General features: G+C 34.8%; 1 protein-coding gene across 1 annotated transcript in view; it reads left to right on the top strand.

Annotated features, from left to right (window-relative positions):
• The window catches only part of olf186-M (Ki-ras-induced actin-interacting protein-IP3R-interacting domain olf186-M), a 238,910-nt gene that overhangs the window by 11,455 nt on the left and 206,338 nt on the right, over nucleotides 1-21,117 (top strand). The window contains exon 3 of the mRNA XM_090402727.1: nucleotides 10,031-10,254. Coding sequence (XP_090258853.1) covers nucleotides 10,031-10,254 — 224 coding nt within the window. The remainder of the gene's footprint in view (nucleotides 1-10,030; nucleotides 10,255-21,117) is intronic.

The raw sequence follows: 21,117 nt of genomic DNA, 5'->3' as shown, positions 1-21,117 counted from the left end.
GGATATAAGAAAAGAAACAAAAGCATGTTGGATATAGGGGAAGGAAGTTAGATATTTTAACACTAAAATGGAGATTGGCAGGATCTGTTGCACAAATGAAAAATGACAGATGGACAAAGGCAATTACCCAATGGTATCCATATGAAGAATGACTAGAGAGAAGATGAAAGGACAACCTAGTGAAGATGAATGGAGAATGCTGGCATCGGAATGAAATCCTTCAAAAGAGAAAGATGGAAACAAATGAGGGAGGCCTATAATCATAAATGGTTATACAAAGGGCTTAGAAGAAAAATATTAAAAGATGCCTATCTAATTGAGGGCACCCGCTCTACAACAGAGTTGTAGAGTGGGTGCCCTCCCTTGATGAGTCCTTGGACTCCCTGGAGGTGTCAAATAGTAACAATAATAATTGGTTAAATTTCGTGCCACTTCTTTTCACAAAATTAGACACTGTCAAAGGTTGCTGATGGTAAACCACAATTTTTTTTTTTAATTTTTTTTTATGGGTATCTCCATAGTCTGAAGACATCCTTGGAGACTCACACCTATCTTACCTGTTTTAAACTCGTTCACACTCATGGCATCTCGCATCTAATTCTGGCAATCCATTCCAGTCATTCACTACTCTCTAAGCAAAAAAATCTAGTCTGCACACCTTACTATCTACACTCTTACACAACTTCTAGGTGTGACTACTAGTTCTCTCTATCTGTCTCTCTATTTCTCATATATTAAAAATTTCCTCAATGTGTCATAGAATCCCTTAAGAATCCCATGATAGAAACTTAAGTTTCTATCATGTCTCCTCTCCTCTGCCTGTTAACTAAACTCTTCAGCCCACACACCTTCAGTCTATTCTCATAGAGAGCATTCCACAGATTAATTACCAACTTGGTCACTTGTCTCTGAAATCTCTCCACCATGTTCTTATCTCCAAGAAATCCAGGTTACTAGATCTGTGCATGGTAGTCAAGATGCAGCTAAATCATAGCCTATTATCAAGAGAGATGATAACTTCTTTATGTTTACTTGTTAATGGATTTTTCAACATCCAAGTCATCCACTGAGCTATGTTGTCAACTTTTGCAATATGCTCTCTTAACCACAACACCTGACACAGAGATAGGCCTATAGTTTGATGCTTGAGTTTGATCACCTCTTTATGAAGTGGCACAATCTTGCCGTCCTTCCACTCCTTAGGGACTTGACCGAGTGTAAGACTCGTATTAAAAAAATATGTCAAGACAGGTGTCAACTCCCTGGCACATTCCTTCAGAATACGTGGCGATATATTATCAAGTCCCACAGCCTTATTAACATCTAGTTTACTCAACTCCTCATACACCTCTTGCTCACTTAAAGTCAGTCTCTCCTCCCCATCATCTACTGCTCTCAATCTCTCCATGAAGTCACATTCACAAGACTGAAAGACCTTTATGAATTGCTCATTAAGTATCTCCACCACACATTCTGCGACAGCTGTCTTTATACCATCTTCTCCTATCAATGTCATCCTTCCATAATCATTCTTTCTTTTGCTGGCTATATATCAAAAGAACTCCTTGGGATTCTTTTTGACTTCATTAGCTAACTGCTGTTCATACCTCTCTTTAGCTACCCTCACCAACCAAGTCACCCTCCTTGCCTGGTTTTTGTAGACCTCATGGAATTGGTTATTTCCACTTCTCTTATGCTGCCTCCACAATGCCCTCTTTCTCTGTATCGCAACTTTCTCACCCTTGGAATACTCTTAGACATTGCATCTACTAGATAGTTTTTGAAAATATCCCAAGTTGAATTGATCTCTTTTCCAGCTAACTCCTCATTCCACGCTACACCTGCAAGCTGTCTCCTGAGCTCTTCATAATCACTTCCCTTGTAGTTCCACATATACCCTTTTCTCACAGAGGTCCTCACACTGCTGACAACCACCCAGGTAATCACCTCATGGTCACTCTCACCAATTGGTGGATGATTTGACACCTCATTTATAATTACATCATCTGATAAGATGACCAAAACCAAGCCCCTCAATCCTCACATGCCCTCTGTTACATACTGTCTGAGGTAGTTATCCCTCAAAAACTCAAGAAACTCATTTTCTTTACTTCCAGTTGCTACCTCATCATTCCAGTCTATATTGCCATAATTAAAATTGCCCATAATGATCACCCTTTTCTTATTTGCTTGACTAATTTGATTATACATTTCATTATCTCCACCATCCACATTACCCGATCTATAATAACATCCAACCAAGTATTTGATTCCATTCACCTCTATCTCACACCATACTGCCTCAAAACCACTGGCAGTATTTCCCTCTTGCATGTCTACTTTGTGTGAGCATAACTCTTTCTCTATCATTAATAGCACTCCCCCCCTCCCTTTTTACCCCTTCTGCCCTCACGAAACACATCATACCCTTCTAAATATGCTAAATAAGTAAAGTAAGATCACAGATATCACAATGGAAAATATACATCAACCTTCTGGAATATTTTCTCATTGTTAGTAGGATTTGATTTTATACCAGTAATGTCCTTCTATTGATGAATGCATAATCTGCAATACCCAAAACATCAATTTTTGCAATTCAGTTTTTGCGTTTTCCCAAACCTGGATTGAATTCAGAATGCACACCTGGGGAAGAAGAAAAAAAAAAAAAGAAAGAAAAAGGCCATTTGCTTTCATATCCAAAAGGACTTGTGGATCCAATTCTCATTTTCTGTCACCAGATCAACAAATGCTAAGGAGGATCTGGGGCAAAATCCAGAAAATTAGGGATAGGCATCCCGTTCTTTCCTCTTCAGTCCTGGAACAGATTGTATGCACAATTGCCCTAAAATCACCCTAAAATAATTGCAGATATTCTCATTGAAAGTTTACCAAACCTTTGGCATTATCCCCTTACAGCCCCAAAGAAGCCGAGCAGAATATCATAAAATTCTGTTTTTGTGTTGAAGATTACAACAGGTCATTCAAGAACGAACTCGAAGCTTCTTTGTTTAAATGCTGACCGACTATCATTGGACTATATGACATCCATTATAAGATGGTTAAACATTTGATGCCATCTTCCATGGATTCTAAGAATTTGTAAGAATGGATCAGCTGCTCTACTTATTCAACAGAATATTCTGTGAGAATGAATTTCTTGAATCCTGGTAAAAAATAATTATGTTGCTTTTCCAAAACCAGGTAAGAATCCAGAAATACTGACAAATTACTGTCCTATTGCTTTGACTAGCTGTTTGCAAGGTCTTAGGTAAAAATGATTAACTCTCATCATTTACTGCTTCTGGAGAGCAGCAAAATTTTTTCCCAAGATGAAAAATATTCTGTGCTATATCATTTAGTCAACTAGAAGCATCCCATTAGAGATGCTTTCCCTAAAATATGAACATTGAATATTGGTTTTCTTTGAAATGGAAAAGCATATGACAAAGCTTGGAGGTGCATGTTGAAAGACCTACATGCCTGTGGTCTCAGAGGAAACTTCACACTCTTTATTATATCAAAAACTTTACATATAACTGAATATTTTTTCTGAGTCAGAGTTTGATCAACCCTCTCTATCCTTTTTCCAAGAGGATGGAGTCTACAAGATTCTGTGTTAAGTGTCACACTATTTGTTGTCATGGTTAACTTGATAACAGAACAAATTCTTGTAAGTGTAAATGATAGTGAGTGTCATACTTTAGAGGACATTATGCCCTCTATGTGGATGATTTTACCATCTTTTGTTACTCTTGTAATGAGCATCATAGAGAGTCAGTTGCAAGTTATCAACCATCTTTCAAACTATGTGCTTGCAAATGAGTTTAGGTTTTGACTACAGAAAACCATTTGCATGCATATTTGTTTCAAGCATAGTTTATCATGACTTGCAGCCCAAACTAGTACAAATGATAATCCCAGTTGCAACAGAAGCAAGGTTCTTGGGAGTTGTGTGTTGGGGGGGGGGGGGACAAAAAAAACTGACATTTCTACATTGGCACTTATCTTACAACTGACATATACAAAGGAAGATGAACAGCCATCATACCCTAGCATCCACCTATTGAAAGTTATTCATTTGTTCCACTTATTTAGCACTTATCAGATTGTGAATCTCAATTCTGTGTTTCTGCAAGGACAGCACGCTTTGTTGACCGAATCCACTTCACTATCAGAATTGCTACTGGACTTTTTCGAGTATCACATATTCCCAGTCTTTATGTCAAGGCAGATGAACCACTTTTCTGATTCTAACATCAACAGCTGGCCTTATTATATGCAACCAAATTAAAATCCTTGCCAAACTATTCCACATGACCAGTTACTTTTTGTTTACAGTGGGATGATTGTACAATATCTCTCAGACTGCTATATGCCTCTTTGGTTTTCAAATTAAAGAATTAGTGCAGATTATCGAGACTCGAAAACTATTTAACAGAGGTGATGTGTACCAACGGTCAAGGAGGTAAATGAGAAATAGATGAATGAAGCAATTAGGCATGCGGTCTCAAAGAAGGCATTATAGAGGCAACACTGGATTAATGATACCAATCAGTTCATGAGGAGTACAAAGAGCAGTAGAAGGTGTCTTGCTTGGTGAAGGTAGCAAAAGTAGGCACAATCTCGACTCCCTTGTCAGTTTGCTTACTAGGGAAATAGGATTAAAAACCAAGTTTATATAAAATTCTTTGGTTTTCAAATTAAAGAATTAGTGCAGATTATCGAGACTCGAAAACTATTTAACAGAGGTGATGTGTACCAACGGTCAAGGAGGTAAATGAGAAATAGATGAATGAAGCAATTAGGCATGCGGTCTCAAAGAAGGCATTATAGAGGCAACACTGGATTAATGATACCAATCAGTTCATGAGGAGTACAAAGAGCAGTAGAAGGTGTCTTGCTTGGTGAAGGTAGCAAAAGTGCTGTATGAACAGCAGTTTGCTAATGAGGGGGGAAAAAAAAAATTCCCAGGGAGGTTCTTTTGTTATATCAATAGAAGAAAGAATGAATGTGGAAGAATGATGTTGGTTGGTGAAAATAGTAGAATGATTAATACTGCAGAAGATATAGTCAAGATATTAAATGAGTCATTAATAAAGGCATTTCATCCTTGTAAATGTGAAATCATGAGGAACTTGAGAGCAGTGTGAAAGGTGAGGGGGGGGGGACTGATGGCAAACAAGTGGGAAGTATATTGGGAATTGAGTAAACTTAATGCTAATTAGGTTGAGGGCTTGATGATATATCATTGTATTTTAAGGGAATGCTCTATGGAGTAAACAACAGCTTTAATGGACTGGTTTAATGTGAATATTATACTTGGCCAGGTTCCAAAAGAGTGGAAATAGGACAAAATTATTCTTCTTTCACTAGCAAATATTAATTTTATAATAAAACTAAGGCTTCAAATTATAGGTAATCTCTGTTTCTGGAGTTATTCTTAAAATGTTGGAGAGCTCGGTGAGAACTAAGATTCAGAATTGTGTCGATGACAGTAGCATTCTCTTTGATGGACACATGCTAGAATGATTATATCAAACATATAGTACATCATTTTGGATATTTACACAAAATGAGAATATCCTAAACTTTTAAGAGAGGCAATCATTCAGATTCAAATTAGGCCAGTGTAACATGATGAAGAGCAGTTCATATTTAAAACTGCTTTTATGGAGAAGGTGAGCCTCATTCCAGAAGATACTGTATTTGGTTTCAGTCCCATGTTGTGCAAGATCAGACTTGATGTTTGCTAATTCTTTTTTTTCCCAATAGACCTGTGTGTCCAAAATATGTTAGATTATGTGTACAAGGAATCTGATAACAACCTGCCAGAGCTGAACATGAAAGTTTCTTTTGTAGTTGGTAAGAAATTAGAAATTTTGTTGATAGGAAAATATATGGGTAACAGGTAGCTTCTTCAAGATTTTGTCTATAGATTTGGAAATGTCAGAAATATATGGAATTGGTACTCTGTATTCTATTGAAGCATCCTTCAACATAGGAATGTACAAGTCCATTATGTGTTGCATATGATGAGGTTGTAGCCATTTGATTCCATGTTTTGATGGTGAGAAGTTCTTGTTATAAAGGTGGAGAAGAACTTTTTTTTTTTTTAAGATTTGACAGCCCTGATTTTCCTGGTAGGTTTAATGATCAGACCTTTGATGTATATATTGGCTGGTAAAGGTAGGTTTCCAGTACATACTGGTTGACAAAGTACCTGAGGATATGCTTGTTCTCGTTGATCTAAATGGTAGAGATAGGAAATGAATACCAGATATATGGAAATGTTTTGGGAAAATTTGGAGAAAGTTGCAGAAAAATAACTTCATGGTGGTCATGAAATTATATCAGTGGTCATAGCAAGTAGATCAGTATTGGTCCTTCGAGAATATAGAGATAAAGTGAAAGTTAATCTGGATATAAAAGTAGTGAAACAAAAGTTAATGTAAGTCTGCTATACCATAAATTGTTGTGGCACTTAGCAGAATGGGAGAGAAAAGTTAGAAAAACTGGAGTCTAATAAGATCAGAACAGAAACCATTCCCTAGTTTCTGTTCTGTTTAGTGTGCCTTGTGAGTAGTAACCATCATAGACTCTTTGATGTTGTGGGAACTGAAGTTGTCTTCTTTGTAAGGCACGGAACTCCTATCCCATTCAGTGTTGTGGTGTGTGGGAAAAGTAGAAAGCTAGGTCTGAGCTGTCTTCTCTGTTTTATCAACATCTCCAATATACTCTTTTTGTCTAATTTCCGAACTTCTAGATGTTTGCCCTGTGTAAACAAGGCCACAACAACATGGAATATTATAAACTCCAGGATGCTTGTTGAAAGGGTTGTGGTCTTTCGGTGAAAATAACAGTATAGTTGCAGTGGGCTTGAAAGCTACTCTTATGTCATGAGATTTCGAGAGATTTTGAGAGAAAGTCACTATCACTGTTGTTTTGATGCTACATCCAAACTTTCTTTGAGACAACCAACTTCCTTTCAGAAGGAAGTTAGTTGTCTCAAAATTTAAAATTTTGTATTTTTAAAATGCCATCCCAGAGATTATATATGATTCTCTTTTGCCAAAATGAGGTCTGAGAATGGTTAAATACTTCAAATGTATTAAGACTTCATTAGGTCTGTTTAATACGTAAGCAAACTTAATGCTACATTCAACAGTTGAGTATAATAGTGACCTTTTTTATACACGTTTACAACTTTCAAATCCTAGAGACAACAGGGTGTTTTTACTTTAATTTTGACTTCCTTTCTTCTGGTTAAACTATAGTTTGAGTTGATTTGTTTCTTAGGGGATATTTTCATGTGGGATCAAAGTTGATCCTCTGTAAATGTTTTGATCTTCTAATACACTCAGCATCGTTTATTCATAATCTATTATGTCTCAAATGATTGCATTACCTTACCTTGGTTAGATTTGAGTAAAATGTTATTTTTTTCTGTGATCCCACAATGATTTTTGTTCTTGAGCTAGGACCAAAAGGCTGAGCATGCCAAATTAATTTTTAATTTAGCAGTTTATTTCAAGCATAATCTACTTTGCAATGAGATATTTTTAAGATTAACTTTCACTGCTGTTACAAAATTAACTCCTTTAGATAAAGCCAGTTGTTCTGCTTGAGAGAGTGCAGAACTTGATTTGTTAATTAAAATCTTATTTAAATCTCAACTTTGTTTATTGATCAGCATGGATATATATTTTTTTTTGCTTTATAGTATTCTTGATTCTTTCTACTTTTTTTTCTAAATACAACAGTATAGGTCTAGGAAGAAAGACATTACAATCCCCCTCCCCCCTTGTGTAATGTACCAGAAACACCATGGATGCCTGTCTTTCTGTTAGTTTCAGATTGTCTTATATTTGAGTTCTGTCCCCCATGATATGCAGTGAATGACCAGAGTAAAAGCTGGATATCCAGCTTTCACTTGGCTATTCGGTTAGAGGGTGGTGAGTAGATTGAAGGAAGGCAGTTTGCAAAGCAGGCCTTGATGCCAAACATGATTGAAAGCCCTGAAAATGTCAAGATGATAGTGCAAATTTCTCCAAACTTTTCCGTGGTGGGTGATGTAGGCTAAGATATCAGCCGTGGATCTCAATTTGTGGAATCCATACTAGAGGTCGTTGATTAACTGGTGAGCTTCTAGGTAGTGAAGAAGTTGACATTACAATCCTTGATCATTACCACAATCATTACCTACAATCATTACCACAATCTGCTCCATTATTCTGGAGCAGATTGTGGTAATGGCAGTTGTTTAGTCTTTTGTTTCCCATTTTTGGAATGGGTTGGATATATGCTTGCTTCCGTGGTATGGGATATGTGCCATCTGAGTATAGAAGGAATAGACCATATAGGACAGGTGTTAGCTGCAGAGCACAATGTTTAAGTCCAATAGGAAGGATGCCATCAGGACCAGATGACTTTATAGTGTTCAGGTTGTCTAATATTCTTTTTATGTATTTTTTGCCAAATTTTTATATATTTTACCAAAAGACCACATGAGGCATATGGTACTGGGTTGTTTGGCATGGATGATTTGCCTTTATCATCTGTGCAGGAGTTAGAGGAAAAGAATGATGCCCTGGAAACATCAAGGGCAAGAGTGCATGTTTCTCTGAACCTTTCCATGGCATGTGTTCAGTAGTGGATGATGTAGGCTAAGAGATATTAAAAATGGCTTAGAATGGAATATGTTTGTGTATGAATTCCACCATGAAAGATTAAGCCTGTAGTATAGTATTATGTAGTCTAAGGTTTATATAGTCTGGAAATCCTCTTCAAGAGACCAAACTGAAGTTTTTCAATCAACTTCATCCTCCAGTAAGCAGGGCAGTAGTTTCACACATAGCACTAAAATTCATTTACACCTAAAAATATTAACAAACATCTATGTCCACAGTGGGATTTGAATTTGCAGGCTGTTGGTTGGAGAGCAGGTATACCATCCAGACTGCCATACATTTGTGCATGTTGGAATATAAAGAGAAACTTGATCTGAAGTCAGTTGTTCTCTGTATGTAAGTAGTCTCATCTTGGAGTAATGCATTCTTTCACACACACAAAAAAAAAAAAAAAACTTAATTCACCTTCCTTTAGCTTCAGTAATGCACAGATTATGAGCAGGACCAGATCCAGCTACAGTGGACAAGTCCCAAATCTGCCCAATCTCAGAATACTGTATAAATATTTTAGGGGTGGTCCGCCAAAAGCCTTTTAAAACAAATGGGAGCTTCCTAACATCTTTCTACTGTCCATTTGCAAACTCATTTCCTCTCTGTCTTATTTTATCTGCCTCTGTTCTCCAGAACAATCTACCTCATAAAGCATTCTCCTGCTAAAATCATTAGCTTTTCAAACCTCGTCTAATCCCCTACATACTTCACTAACATGCTAGTGGGTTCTACTCTCTCATTGTATGGTTAATATTAAAAAAATAAAAAATACAAATGCCCAAACAAAAGTTTGCAACTTTAGTGTGTGTGTGTGTGTGTGTGTGTGTGTGTGTGTGTGTGTGTGTGTGTGATTTACTATGAGATTATAGAAGCAGTTATTTTTCCATTTTTAGGAATAGTTTTGAAGATATTGAACAGATATGATTCAAGTTTATTCAGTCCTTCAATCCCATTGCTTCCACACTTTGAAAAATGTGGTTTATAGGAAATAACTTGCTAGTTCCTGAACAGGAAGTGAATTTGTGTTTAGCAAAAAGAAACACATACTGGGTGTTGCACATTTTTAAAGATCAGAGTTATCTAACTGCATGCCATTATGCATGTGCTCTACTTATTAGACTTAAATAAGCTATACGATGTTATCATATAAAGGATTGACTTGAATTTTGTATAATTTTTGCATATACAGCCAACTAGGTATATCTTGTCATGCTAACAATTTCAGTATGTTTGGATCCTACTCTATATTTAGTATAATTTGACAAATTCACTGATACTAAAATTATTAATTAGTTGAGTTATTTGTATATTTGTTTATCCTCAGATTGATTTGTCTTATTATTTGACAGTGTTGAGTCTTTGTTGGAAGCACGCCGGGAAGATCCTGAAGAAATACTCCTTGCTCTTGGATTTGGTGGTGGTGTTGAACAAGATCCTTTATCTCGTATACCCCAGCGTTTTCTTTCTCAGCCATCACATGCAAGAGGTGTCAATTTGGAAGCATTTCTTCAGCAACAGGAAGAGATGATGCAACGCCAGGAGCATGGCTGCCTTGGTTACTTAGGTTTATCAGGTCAGTGCCTACCTCTCAGGTTAGGGGAAGGAACTGGGAGTAGTTGGAGTCTTCCTGCATCTTTTAGTTGTGGTTTACAAGTAAAACAAGGCATTCTTTTGACAGTTAAAAATCCTGAAGCATGTGATGGAGCAAGAAAAAGCAAAAAAGGTGGTGTTACATTTTGGGATGGTACAGGATGTAACTACGATGAAAGGCAAGGTGATATTCAAAAGAAAAAGGAAAATATCCCACACATATCTGTAACCTTAACTCATCCTGAAAACTGTACTGTAAGCTTTGATGACGTTAGAATCTGTGTGACACCAGATAGTAGTGACTGGTGGGATCGATTTGTTAGGGAGCGTGAAGTAATATTTGGAGATACCTTACAGACCGCACCTAGTAGTTGTAGTTTTTCTTCAGAAACTTGTGGTGCTTTAAATTCTCATACACAGAAACGTATAATTCGCTCTAGTCTCGTATAGCCTATTTACTTTAAATCAAGTCTTGTATAGTCTATTTTAACTATCCTCATGAAATGTTGTAAAGATAATCGTGCCCAAATACTTTCAAAGCTTTTCAAGAAGTTTTGTAAAGCATTGATATTTGTTTATACTGTTGGATTTCATTGTACACTCAAAGGCAGTTTCTCTTTGGCATCCAAGATGTTACAAAAATATTTCATAAGTTATGACGGCATAGTAGATATGATTTCAGATTAAAGCATTCTGGTTCTCTCTATCCATTAAATATAGATATGAGCTTATGCACATGCATATTTTCCTTTACAGTATATTTAATATTATTTTTAAGCTTCTTCCATAACTAGGTGAATTCAGTTGACAAAAAGCCTCTTGTCAGTAGTATGTTAATGTTTATTTGGACAATAAAATCTGCATATTTTACCTCTTGAATACAAAAAGAAAAGAAAGAATCCAGTTCCCTAATAAGTTTTAGAGAGGTCATCATTGCTGGTTCTTTATAAAAGAATGACTCACTGCTCTCTCTCTCTCTGAAGCAAAGGTGCAGTGATTAGAATTAACATAGTTTGTTAAATTAAGATGAGCATATATTGAGCAGAAGTTAAATGCTAATCAAAAACATACAATATTTAACTATTCAACTACATATAGGTAAAGAAGAAAAAAATAATAATGTGTTTGAATAAAATATAATAAATTTTGAGGTTAGCAGATGAAATCAGCTAACCTCAAAATAAAATAAAATAAAATAAAATAAAAACACTAGTGACAAAAAATATTAAGCTTAGTGGAAAAATTAACATTGCCTATATAATTTTTATATTGATGAAGAGTATTAAAACGAATATGAGAATATTAAAAGAAGTGTGTGTGTGGCTCAAAACATATAAATTGCAAACGGTCGGTACATTTTTATTATAACCTAATAAAATAAGCAGAAATAGACAGGATAAGTAAGAAAACATTTCACAGATGCCATAATAACAGTGTTTTTCATAATTTTTATGATACTTCCACAGAAATGTTGATAACTATCATATTAGTACCATTGATGGCTAAGGATTGAATAATTCAGGAATCCTTCTCTACAGATCAGATGATCTTTTTTTACTGGCCTTCTTAGGAGGTTGCTGATTTCATCTTCTAACCTCAAAATTTTCACAAACATCCATGCTGTAGTGTTATTTGAATATCCATAAACTGCTGATAAATGTTTCTATGCCATGGTGTAGTCAGTAACAAGTGCTCTTTTGTTTGAAAGGCCTAGGTTGTTTGTTTTGTTTGTTTTCCAATTTCTTCCTTGCTCTATCTAAATGCATTCAGCTGGCCTCCCATCATATTAGTCTTGCTTGTTCTCTTATCTTATCCTGTTTTGCTTGTCTTACTTAAATTGCCTTTCTGTCTAAATAGACGAAATGATTTGCTTATGCTGTAGGTTTAGCATTGAGAATTCAACTGGCTGTTTTCTACTTCTTTTCATCATCATTTTTTTTTTTTTTTCTCATTCTGATTTTCAAACCAAATTTATTACAGCAGTTAATGTAGTTAAACTACTTGTAACAGCAGATTTATTTAACAGGATAACAAACATCTTATATGCAGTATTAAACTTAGCATATTTTATCTTAAGTTATGAACATATTTAATATTCATTTCATCAACTACATAATCTATGTCTTTCTATATGTACAGAAAAAAAAATCATTTCTTGAGGAAACAGATGTGGTGTAATGTTTGCATAACAATCTTTTAATCTTAAGTGATAAGATTCATGCTACTACTTTCTAATGTTCAAATCCAACTTTCGGCACATTTTTTAAAATTAAAAAATTAAATAGGTGGTGATATTATATGAAAATATGATTTCTGCATTCAACCTTGGTATCTCACCTCTGGGTCTGGCTCCCACTGATAAGACCTCAATAAAGTCGAATCCGGTCTGGGTAGTGACCCTTCCCGTAATGCATAGCATTGTACATGTCTGCAAGGAGATGTGCTTTGCATTATGGGATACTAAGGCAAGTTATGTGAAGTCATACCACCTTTGCCACGAGTTGCCCCAGTCCTGAAAGATACTTCAGGTGCAAACTTTGTTTGCTTACACTTGGATAATGGATTAAACCATATAATTTCTTGGTATCTTTAATTTATAATATAACCAAGTGAAAAACTTTCAACAAACATTTCTTACATGAGTTGACATTGACCCATTTTCCTGTACCTATCAGTACTAACTACTTTCAAACTTAAATGTCAGCTATATGTTGCTCTGTATAAGGATTCATTTACTTCATATAATTTTAGTTTTGAGCAGTTATTTCCTTGTCACCTTATCATATGCCTTTTCAAGAGCAATAGAACTATAGGTCCCAATGAGAGAAGGTGCAAGATAAATATAAAACTAAGGCTTTATTAATTTCTTTCACTAGTAATTTAACTTAGTATCATATCAGAACCAATCATAGATTTATAGAAAATCAGAAAAACAATATAAAACTGGTTATTAAACTCATGTGAACTACACTAAATAGCATTTTTAATCAAAACATTAAAGTTATTTCATTTTATGAGGGTAGTCTGAAAAGTTTTCTGCCTCGACTATAGATGGCAGCACTATTGGCACTTTTTCTAATTTGGTACATCTATCATATGCATCCATGTGAAATTACATACAGCTGTCTGAAGCAAAAGTGTTGTCTGTATCCCTTGAAATGGATAAAATTGAGTGTTGTGTGGTTATGAAATTCTTTGTAAAAGAAGGTCTAACGCCAAAAGAAATTCATTCAAAGTTTATAAAAGTTTATGGGCACTCTTCTCCTTCGTTTTTGACAATTAAGAAATGGACTGCCAAGTTTAAACGTGGCCATGCTGGCCTTGAAGATGATCCACATGAAGGATGTCCAAAAAGTGTAACAACACCAGAAATCATTGATCAAGTGCACGCTATGGTATTGGATGACCGGCGAGTCAAAGTGCATGAAATTGCTGAGACTATAGGCATTTCAAAAGAAAGTGTAGGATATATTTTGCATATAGAATTGCAAATGAAAAAGCTTTGTGCACGATGGGTGCTGCACTTGCTTACAGCAGATCAAAAACACACTCACATGAAAATCTCTGAACAGTGAGTGGAGCATTTTAACAAGAAAAAACTGATTTTGTGTGTTGATTTATTACTTATAGATGAGATTTGGATTCACCATTACACACCAGAATCCAAACAGCAGTCAAAACAGTGGACAGAAGCCGGTTGTTCAGTGCCAAAGAAGACAAAGTTGGTTTCACCAGCAGGAAAGGTCATGGCGTCGGTGCTTTGGGATGCTAAAGGCATTTTGTTTATTAATTATCTTGAAAAGGGTTAAACAATAAATGGGGAATATTATTCCGATCTTTTAATCAGACTAAACAAAAAAATTCATGAGAAAAGACCTGGTTTGCAGAAGAAAAAAATCTTTTTTCATCAGGACAATGCACCTGCCCACAAAGTTGTTTTCACAATGGGAAAATTAAGGGATCTGCACTATGAATTGTTGAATATCCACCCCTATTCCCAAGATTTGGCTCCCTCTAACTTCTATCTCTTTCCAAAACTAAAACTCCTTCTCGCTGGTCAGCATGTTTCTTCGAATCAAGAGGTGATTACAGCTGTAGAGGGGTATTTTGCAGATCTTACTGAGAACCATTACAGGGACGGAATAATGCTGCTAGAGAATCATTGGAATAAATGTATTAGTCTTAAGGGAGATTATATTGAAAATAAAAATAATTTTAGAATTATAAATGCGTTTTTTCATTGTTAGGCTGAGAACTTTTCAGACCATCCTCGTATGTCTTATAAAGCAGTGTGATTTGAAGAACAATGCTAAAAATTTGAACACAACTAAAACATTTGCATTATGATGGAATCTTTTTGACATTCAGTCGAAAGTGGATAAATAGGATAAACACTATTAGAATCATAAAAATATATTTATTTATTTCATGTAGTTAATGATAACTTTCTCAAATGTTTGGAATGAAAACAGTTATTATGATTTAGGTTTGGCTTCACCACTTTCTTTGAATAAATATTTGTATTTATAAACACTGTCATATAGGAGTTTGGTTATCGCAGGAGATTCTGTGGCTAGTGTTGCCAATTCCATTGAGCCAGTCTCAATTGATGAGGCCTAATAAGTTGAATATGACTTTGATAACCTTGCTACTTCCATATGAGATTAGCTTTAATTCCTGAGGTCATATAAAGATTTCTTTCATCACATTGAAAATTGAACTAGGTTCTTTTCCAGCGAAAGGGTGAAATGGTACTATTAATATGTGAACCTAAATCATTGATAAATATGCTGAAAAAACAAAGGTTCCCAAACTGTATCCTAGAGAACCTCTGCTCCTGCAAAATGTTTCCTTTAAACACTTCTTACATCCTATTACCTGCTAACCAATTACTTATCTTTTCACTAAATAATCATTGATATCCAGTTGATGTATCTTTATCAGTTATTTAAATCAGTGTTATATCCCTAGGTCTTTTACAAGTTTATTTATGGTGATTTTAAATGCATAAAATTTTGTAGGTAATCATACATCAGTCCAAGTTATCAGGATGAATAACATAGACTCCTCAAGGTATTGATTTGAATCTCCATTGTGCAACAGATATAAGCTTTTTACATTTTTCATCTTCTAACTCATGTCACAGGAAGTCTTCATATGTGGACTTGACATTATAGCTATGTATCTTATCTTGGTTGAAATGGTTCCTTCATTATCATTAATATTGACTGACAGGCGAATTTTATGACATGACTTCAGTGATTAAAAAAAAAAAAAAAGACTGGGTCATTGAAATTATAATAAATACAAAAAATATCAACTAGTTTCACTATAGTTGGTTTCTTCAGGGTGGTAGATTAAGTTAGGATTCCAAGTTATCCGATTTTTTTTGTGTGTGTGGGGGGGGGGGGGGTAAGCTACTTGAGTATTAGCAATCAAAGAATGATTAGCAAGTGATGTGTGGCATTTATAACCTGCCTTCTAGAATGTTTGAAAAGTTCAACTTGGTTACATTGAGAGGTCTGATTAATAACTTCCTCCCTGAATGCCTATTAAGGATGAACTGGATGAGCAAAAGTGGAATTCTTTTTTCTGCCTGTCATCATGTTTTAAAATGGAACTCGCCTGTTTTATTTATTTGTGTGAATTATGTCTATTTTTGGAGATGGATGGTGAAGAGATGAGGAATGACAATAGCATTCAGTGTGGGCAAGCGTTTTGTAAATATCAAAGTAAAATTCCATTTCTCTTTTTGACAGGACATCAAGAAAAGGTAGTTTGCCTTATCTCTAGTTCAAGTGTGAATGAAATTTTTGGCTGGAAGGAGTTGAAAGAATTTAGAAAGTTATATAAATCTGAAATATCATATCTCCAACAAATGACGGGTTTAGGGTTTGCCTAAAGAAAAGCTTTTATCAAAGTTCTCCATGAATAGATCTTCAGAAGAAGAAGATAAGAGGCTTCCCTTGGCATGGCAAAAAGTTGTTTATAAAGATAATATTCCATTTAAAAAAACTGGACTGAAGGAGTGCTTGAAAAGTGCTTTGACACCTGGTGAGAAGACATTTTCAATAGGTCAATACTTCATCCACTAATACATTGGTGTAGAACAAGACTGTACATTAACACCCCAACCAGCCATGACGTCTATAAATGTCCAGCTAAATCTGGATACTCTTTCTTTTAAGGATACACGGTGATCAGCATTCATGTTTGTTAAATTAGGGACACAAAACACACATGTTGAAAAGATTATTTTACTGATTAATAATAAAATAATAACTTTACGTTTCGACCCTTGTATTGAGGTCATCTTCAGAAGGATACATTCAGAAGTATACGAACAAGCTGCATGCTGTTGCACTCTATACAAGTAAATTACACCTACGTTATTAACTAATCTTTTTTCTTAGCCTGCCCTCTAGTGGAAAAAAAAAAATAAATAAATAAAAAAATTTTAATAAAATAAAATAAAAACTACAATAAACTCTGCTAAAGTGCTCACGTACTAGGATTCTTCTGGAATTATACAGTTATATTACGATTATCTTCTGAATTTGTACAGTATAGGTTGCTATTGAATGTTCAAGGGGAAAAAAAAAAAAACACTTCACTAGGTCTTGTATTGAGATTTTTCTTCGTGGAGGTTGTAGATGGGTCCTCCACATTCTTGGAATTGTTAGACCATCATTTTTATTCAGATTCGGATCATGTTTGAGCATTTCACATGCTTCCTTGAATTTCCGCTCGAACCAGGTTTTGGTGCGGTGTAGGGACTTGGTACCTTTCCAATCTCAATACAAGACTTAGTGAAGTGTTTTTTTTTTTTTTCTTGAACATTCAATAGCAACCTGTACTGTACAAATCCAGAAGATAATCATAATATAACTGTATAATTCCAGAAGAATCCTAGTATGTGAGGACTTTAGCAGAGTTTATTGTAGTTTTTATTTTATTTTTTTATTTATTATTATTATTATTATTTATTTTATTTTTTCCACTAGAGGGCAGGTTAAGAAAAAACATTAGTTAACAACGTAGATGTAATTTACTTGTACAGAGTGCAACAGCATGTAGCTTGTTCGTATACTTCTGAATGTATCCTTCTGAAGATGACCTCAATACAGGGGTCGAAACGTAAAGTTATTATTAATCAGTAAAATAATTTTTTCAACACGTGTGTTTTGTGTCCCTAATTTAACAAATATAAATCTGGATACGATTCTGTAACACCCATTGAATGACATGGATATGTTATTCAACTGGTGTGTGCAATTTGGTCTCACTATTTCATCCACCTTGTTCAATAGGGAGGTTAATATATTCAAACCATCAATTTTTGCACAGTACTTCACTTGCTAATTTTCTCCACCAACCTCAGATTCTCATTGGCAAAGCCAATGAGAATCTGAGAATCTTGCTCTTTCACTCTACACAGAATAGCTTTTGTAACTTAGTGTATGTAGTGAATATATATATATATATATATATATATATATATATATATATATATATATATATATACACACACTGTATATTCTTATTTTTATATCTTTGCATAAACAGACATGTATATTAACACACTACAAATTTTTCTAGACATCAGATTCATATTGTTTTATAATCTTAAGGTACAATACAACTACATATTTTTTTCAGGCTGTCGATGCCAAGTTTTCTTATCTAGTTTTAGTTTGTTTTGTTTTGTTTGTATCATATTAAAAATGAAGATTAAGAACTTGCCATTGTTGGCATTCAGGAATGTGTTATTCAGGAATAATCTCAGATGGTATGGTCACTTAAATAGAATGGGAGAGGAAATACAGAATGAAAGTTTGCTGCTAAAAGCAGAAAATTTTTCTGAAAATTTTTGACTTCATTAACTAAGATAAAAGAAAGTTATATTCAAGTATGTGATATGATTTTGAATTAATCAAAAGTAAATAGTTAATACAACTTAAAAAAAACAATCATATTTTGAAACATATTAATTTTATTCAGGAAGATAGGATTTACTTCAAATTATAATGTGTATTGATTTTATCTGAAACTGAATTCTTGTTGTAATTAATGTTATAATTCAGCACATGCACACAGATAAAACATTTTATTAGTTTTCTTCCATTATATATATTATGCTTCACATACATATACATCATTCAGTCCTTATTAATGAACATTTAGTGGCAGCTATCTAAAGTTAGAATAACTTGTATTTTTTAAGAATTTTTTTTTTTTAATTTAATGCACTCTCAATTGAAGCATCTACCTTTGATGATACCAATCCAGTTTAAAGAAGCTATAAATTTCTGATAAGCAGTTTAAATTGTTTGATTTTTACAGTTGTTTGATTTTTTATGAGATCCAAACAGGATGAAGGTTGGTAGCAATCGCATCTTAGATTATTTTAAATGTTTAACATTTTAAATGTGTTGCATAGTATATGCAGTGGTGAGCTATAAGGGGCTTGAGCGAGCCCTTTGTTAAATTTTTCTCAAATTTGCGATTAGCTCTGCTCACACATTCCTGAATGCTAACTATGTCAATTTCCTTCACAATATCTTCATGTTTAATAGAATGCTGCCACTGATGCCATCTGTTGACGCTCCTAATTTTTTTCTTACAGGCAACATATCTGTTGTCTTAAGTCTGTTCAAGTGTTTTATTTCTAGCCTACCTCTCAAATGCATAGATAAAACTGAGTTCAAGCACTATCTTGTATACAACTAGTTAAGTATTTACACTAATTGCTCTCTCATTCCATATAAATTTATACAGTTGACTCCTTACTATACCAGCATTGCTCATTCTGTTGTCAATTTCCATATAATTTGCCATCGTCACTAAAATTGTGTCTAATTAACTGAAATATTTTACTTGCTCTTGCTCCATGTTTCCATGTTCCTGCTTATTCTTTGGTCCTTCTTTTAAAAAAAATAAATAATAAACAAATAAAATTAATGCAGTTCTGAAGAAAGGATTAATTCCTTGAAAGATTCTCATTGTTTATTTTTCTATGCTAGTTACACAGAACAGTCTAGAAAAAAGATAAACAAATTAGACTAGTTATAGAATATTTTTTTTTGCTTGGTTATAATTAAATTATAGATGCCAAGAAATTATATTCTTGTGTAATCCTTTATGCATAGCACTATACTCGTCCAAAAGGATGTATGTGCTTTCTATTATTTAGCAAATTAATGTGAAATCATTAGCCTTTATTATTATTATTATCCAAGACTCCATGGAGTCAGACTCATCTGGGAGGTCATTTTATCATACACACAGCTCATCATACCATGCTTTAAACACACTCAAATTCTCTGCAGACACCACACTCTCAGGCAAGGCATTCGAATCATTCACAACTCTGCATGAAAAAAACTTGCTTCTCACTCCCTTATGTGCACCCTCTTTATAGAGTTTCCAGGGATGACCTCTGGTTCTCCCCTGATCTCCCACTATTTTCTGTAGAACCTCTCCAGCATCGATCCTATAACAACCCCTTCTAACTTATAAGTCTCTATCATATCTCCCCTCTTCCTCCTATCCACCAGACTCTGTAAATTGAATCTTCTCAATCATTCATCATACTCGACATTCCAGAGGTTAGAAACTACCTTAGTCAGTCGCCTCTGGACCCCTTTCCAACATCTCTTCATCCTTCTGAAAACCAGGCGACCAAATCTGGGCAAAATAGTCCATGTGTGGCCTAATCAAAGCCTTATACAATGGAACAAGAATCTTCCTATTTCTACAAGTCAGTGTCCTCTGCATCATTCCCAGAAACCTTTGTGTTGGCTTCACAATTTTGGCTATGTGTCCCCTAAATTTCAGATCCTTATCCACTATCAACCGCAGATCTCTTATTTCCTCCACCTCACCAAGCATAAATTCTGCATCCCATCTTTGTTTTCCAAATTTTAAGATCTTACATTTTGCAACATTGAACTCGCATCCCCATTCCCGTGACCAATCACTCAATTTATTTGAGTCTTCTTGTAAGGCCACAACATCATCTTTACTCTTCATGGTTCATCTCCTAACTTTGCATCATCTGCAAACAACTGAATATCTCCATCCAAACCTTCACCAATATCATTAATATACAAGTTAAATAGTAATAGCCCTAAAACAGACCCCCGTGGCACGCCACTAGTGACTTTCCTTTTCCTGGATATCCAACCCCATCTGCTCTAGTTTGGCTATAAACTTATCATGTGGTAATCTATCAAAAGCCTTTGTGAAATCTAAGTATATTACTGTGTATCCTTCTCCTCTATCCAAAGAAACAGTCCCCTTATTGTAATAAGTAAGTAGATTACTAAAACATGACCTCCTTTAGCAAATCCATGCTGTCAATCAAAGATAATACCATTGTTGTCAACCCAACTCTGGATCCTAGTTCTCACAAGCTTCTCCAACAATGGTATTATCTTTGATGGACACAGATAGTCCTATAGTTTGATGCTTGAGTTCTATCACCTCCTTTATGAAGTGGCACAATCTTGCACTCCTGCCACTCCTTAGGAACTTGACCCAGTGCAAGACTCGTATTACAAAAATATGTCAAGGCCAATGTCAACTCTCTGGTACATTCTTTCAGAATACTTGTTGATATATTATCAAGTTCCACAGCCTTATTAACATCTAGTTTGCTCAATTCCCCATACACCTCTTGCTCACTTACAGTCTGTCTCTCCTCCCCATCATCAATGTGTTATTAATATTAATATCAACTGCTCTCAATCGTGAAGATACTTCATGTGCAAACTTTGTTTGCTTACACTTGAATAAAGTTATTTTAGAGAAACTTATGCCATAGTCACATTAGTTATTTACACGA

Source organism: Typopeltis vanoorti, chromosome 2 (assembly GCF_054136105.1).
Source record: "Typopeltis vanoorti isolate ZY-2024b chromosome 2, IOZ_Tvanoo_1.0, whole genome shotgun sequence".
In the NCBI taxonomy this organism is placed as follows: Eukaryota; Metazoa; Arthropoda; class Arachnida; order Uropygi; family Thelyphonidae; genus Typopeltis; species Typopeltis vanoorti.
The sequence above is the reverse complement of the archived record's forward strand: the minus strand, read 5'-3'. Positions and strand labels throughout refer to the sequence as shown.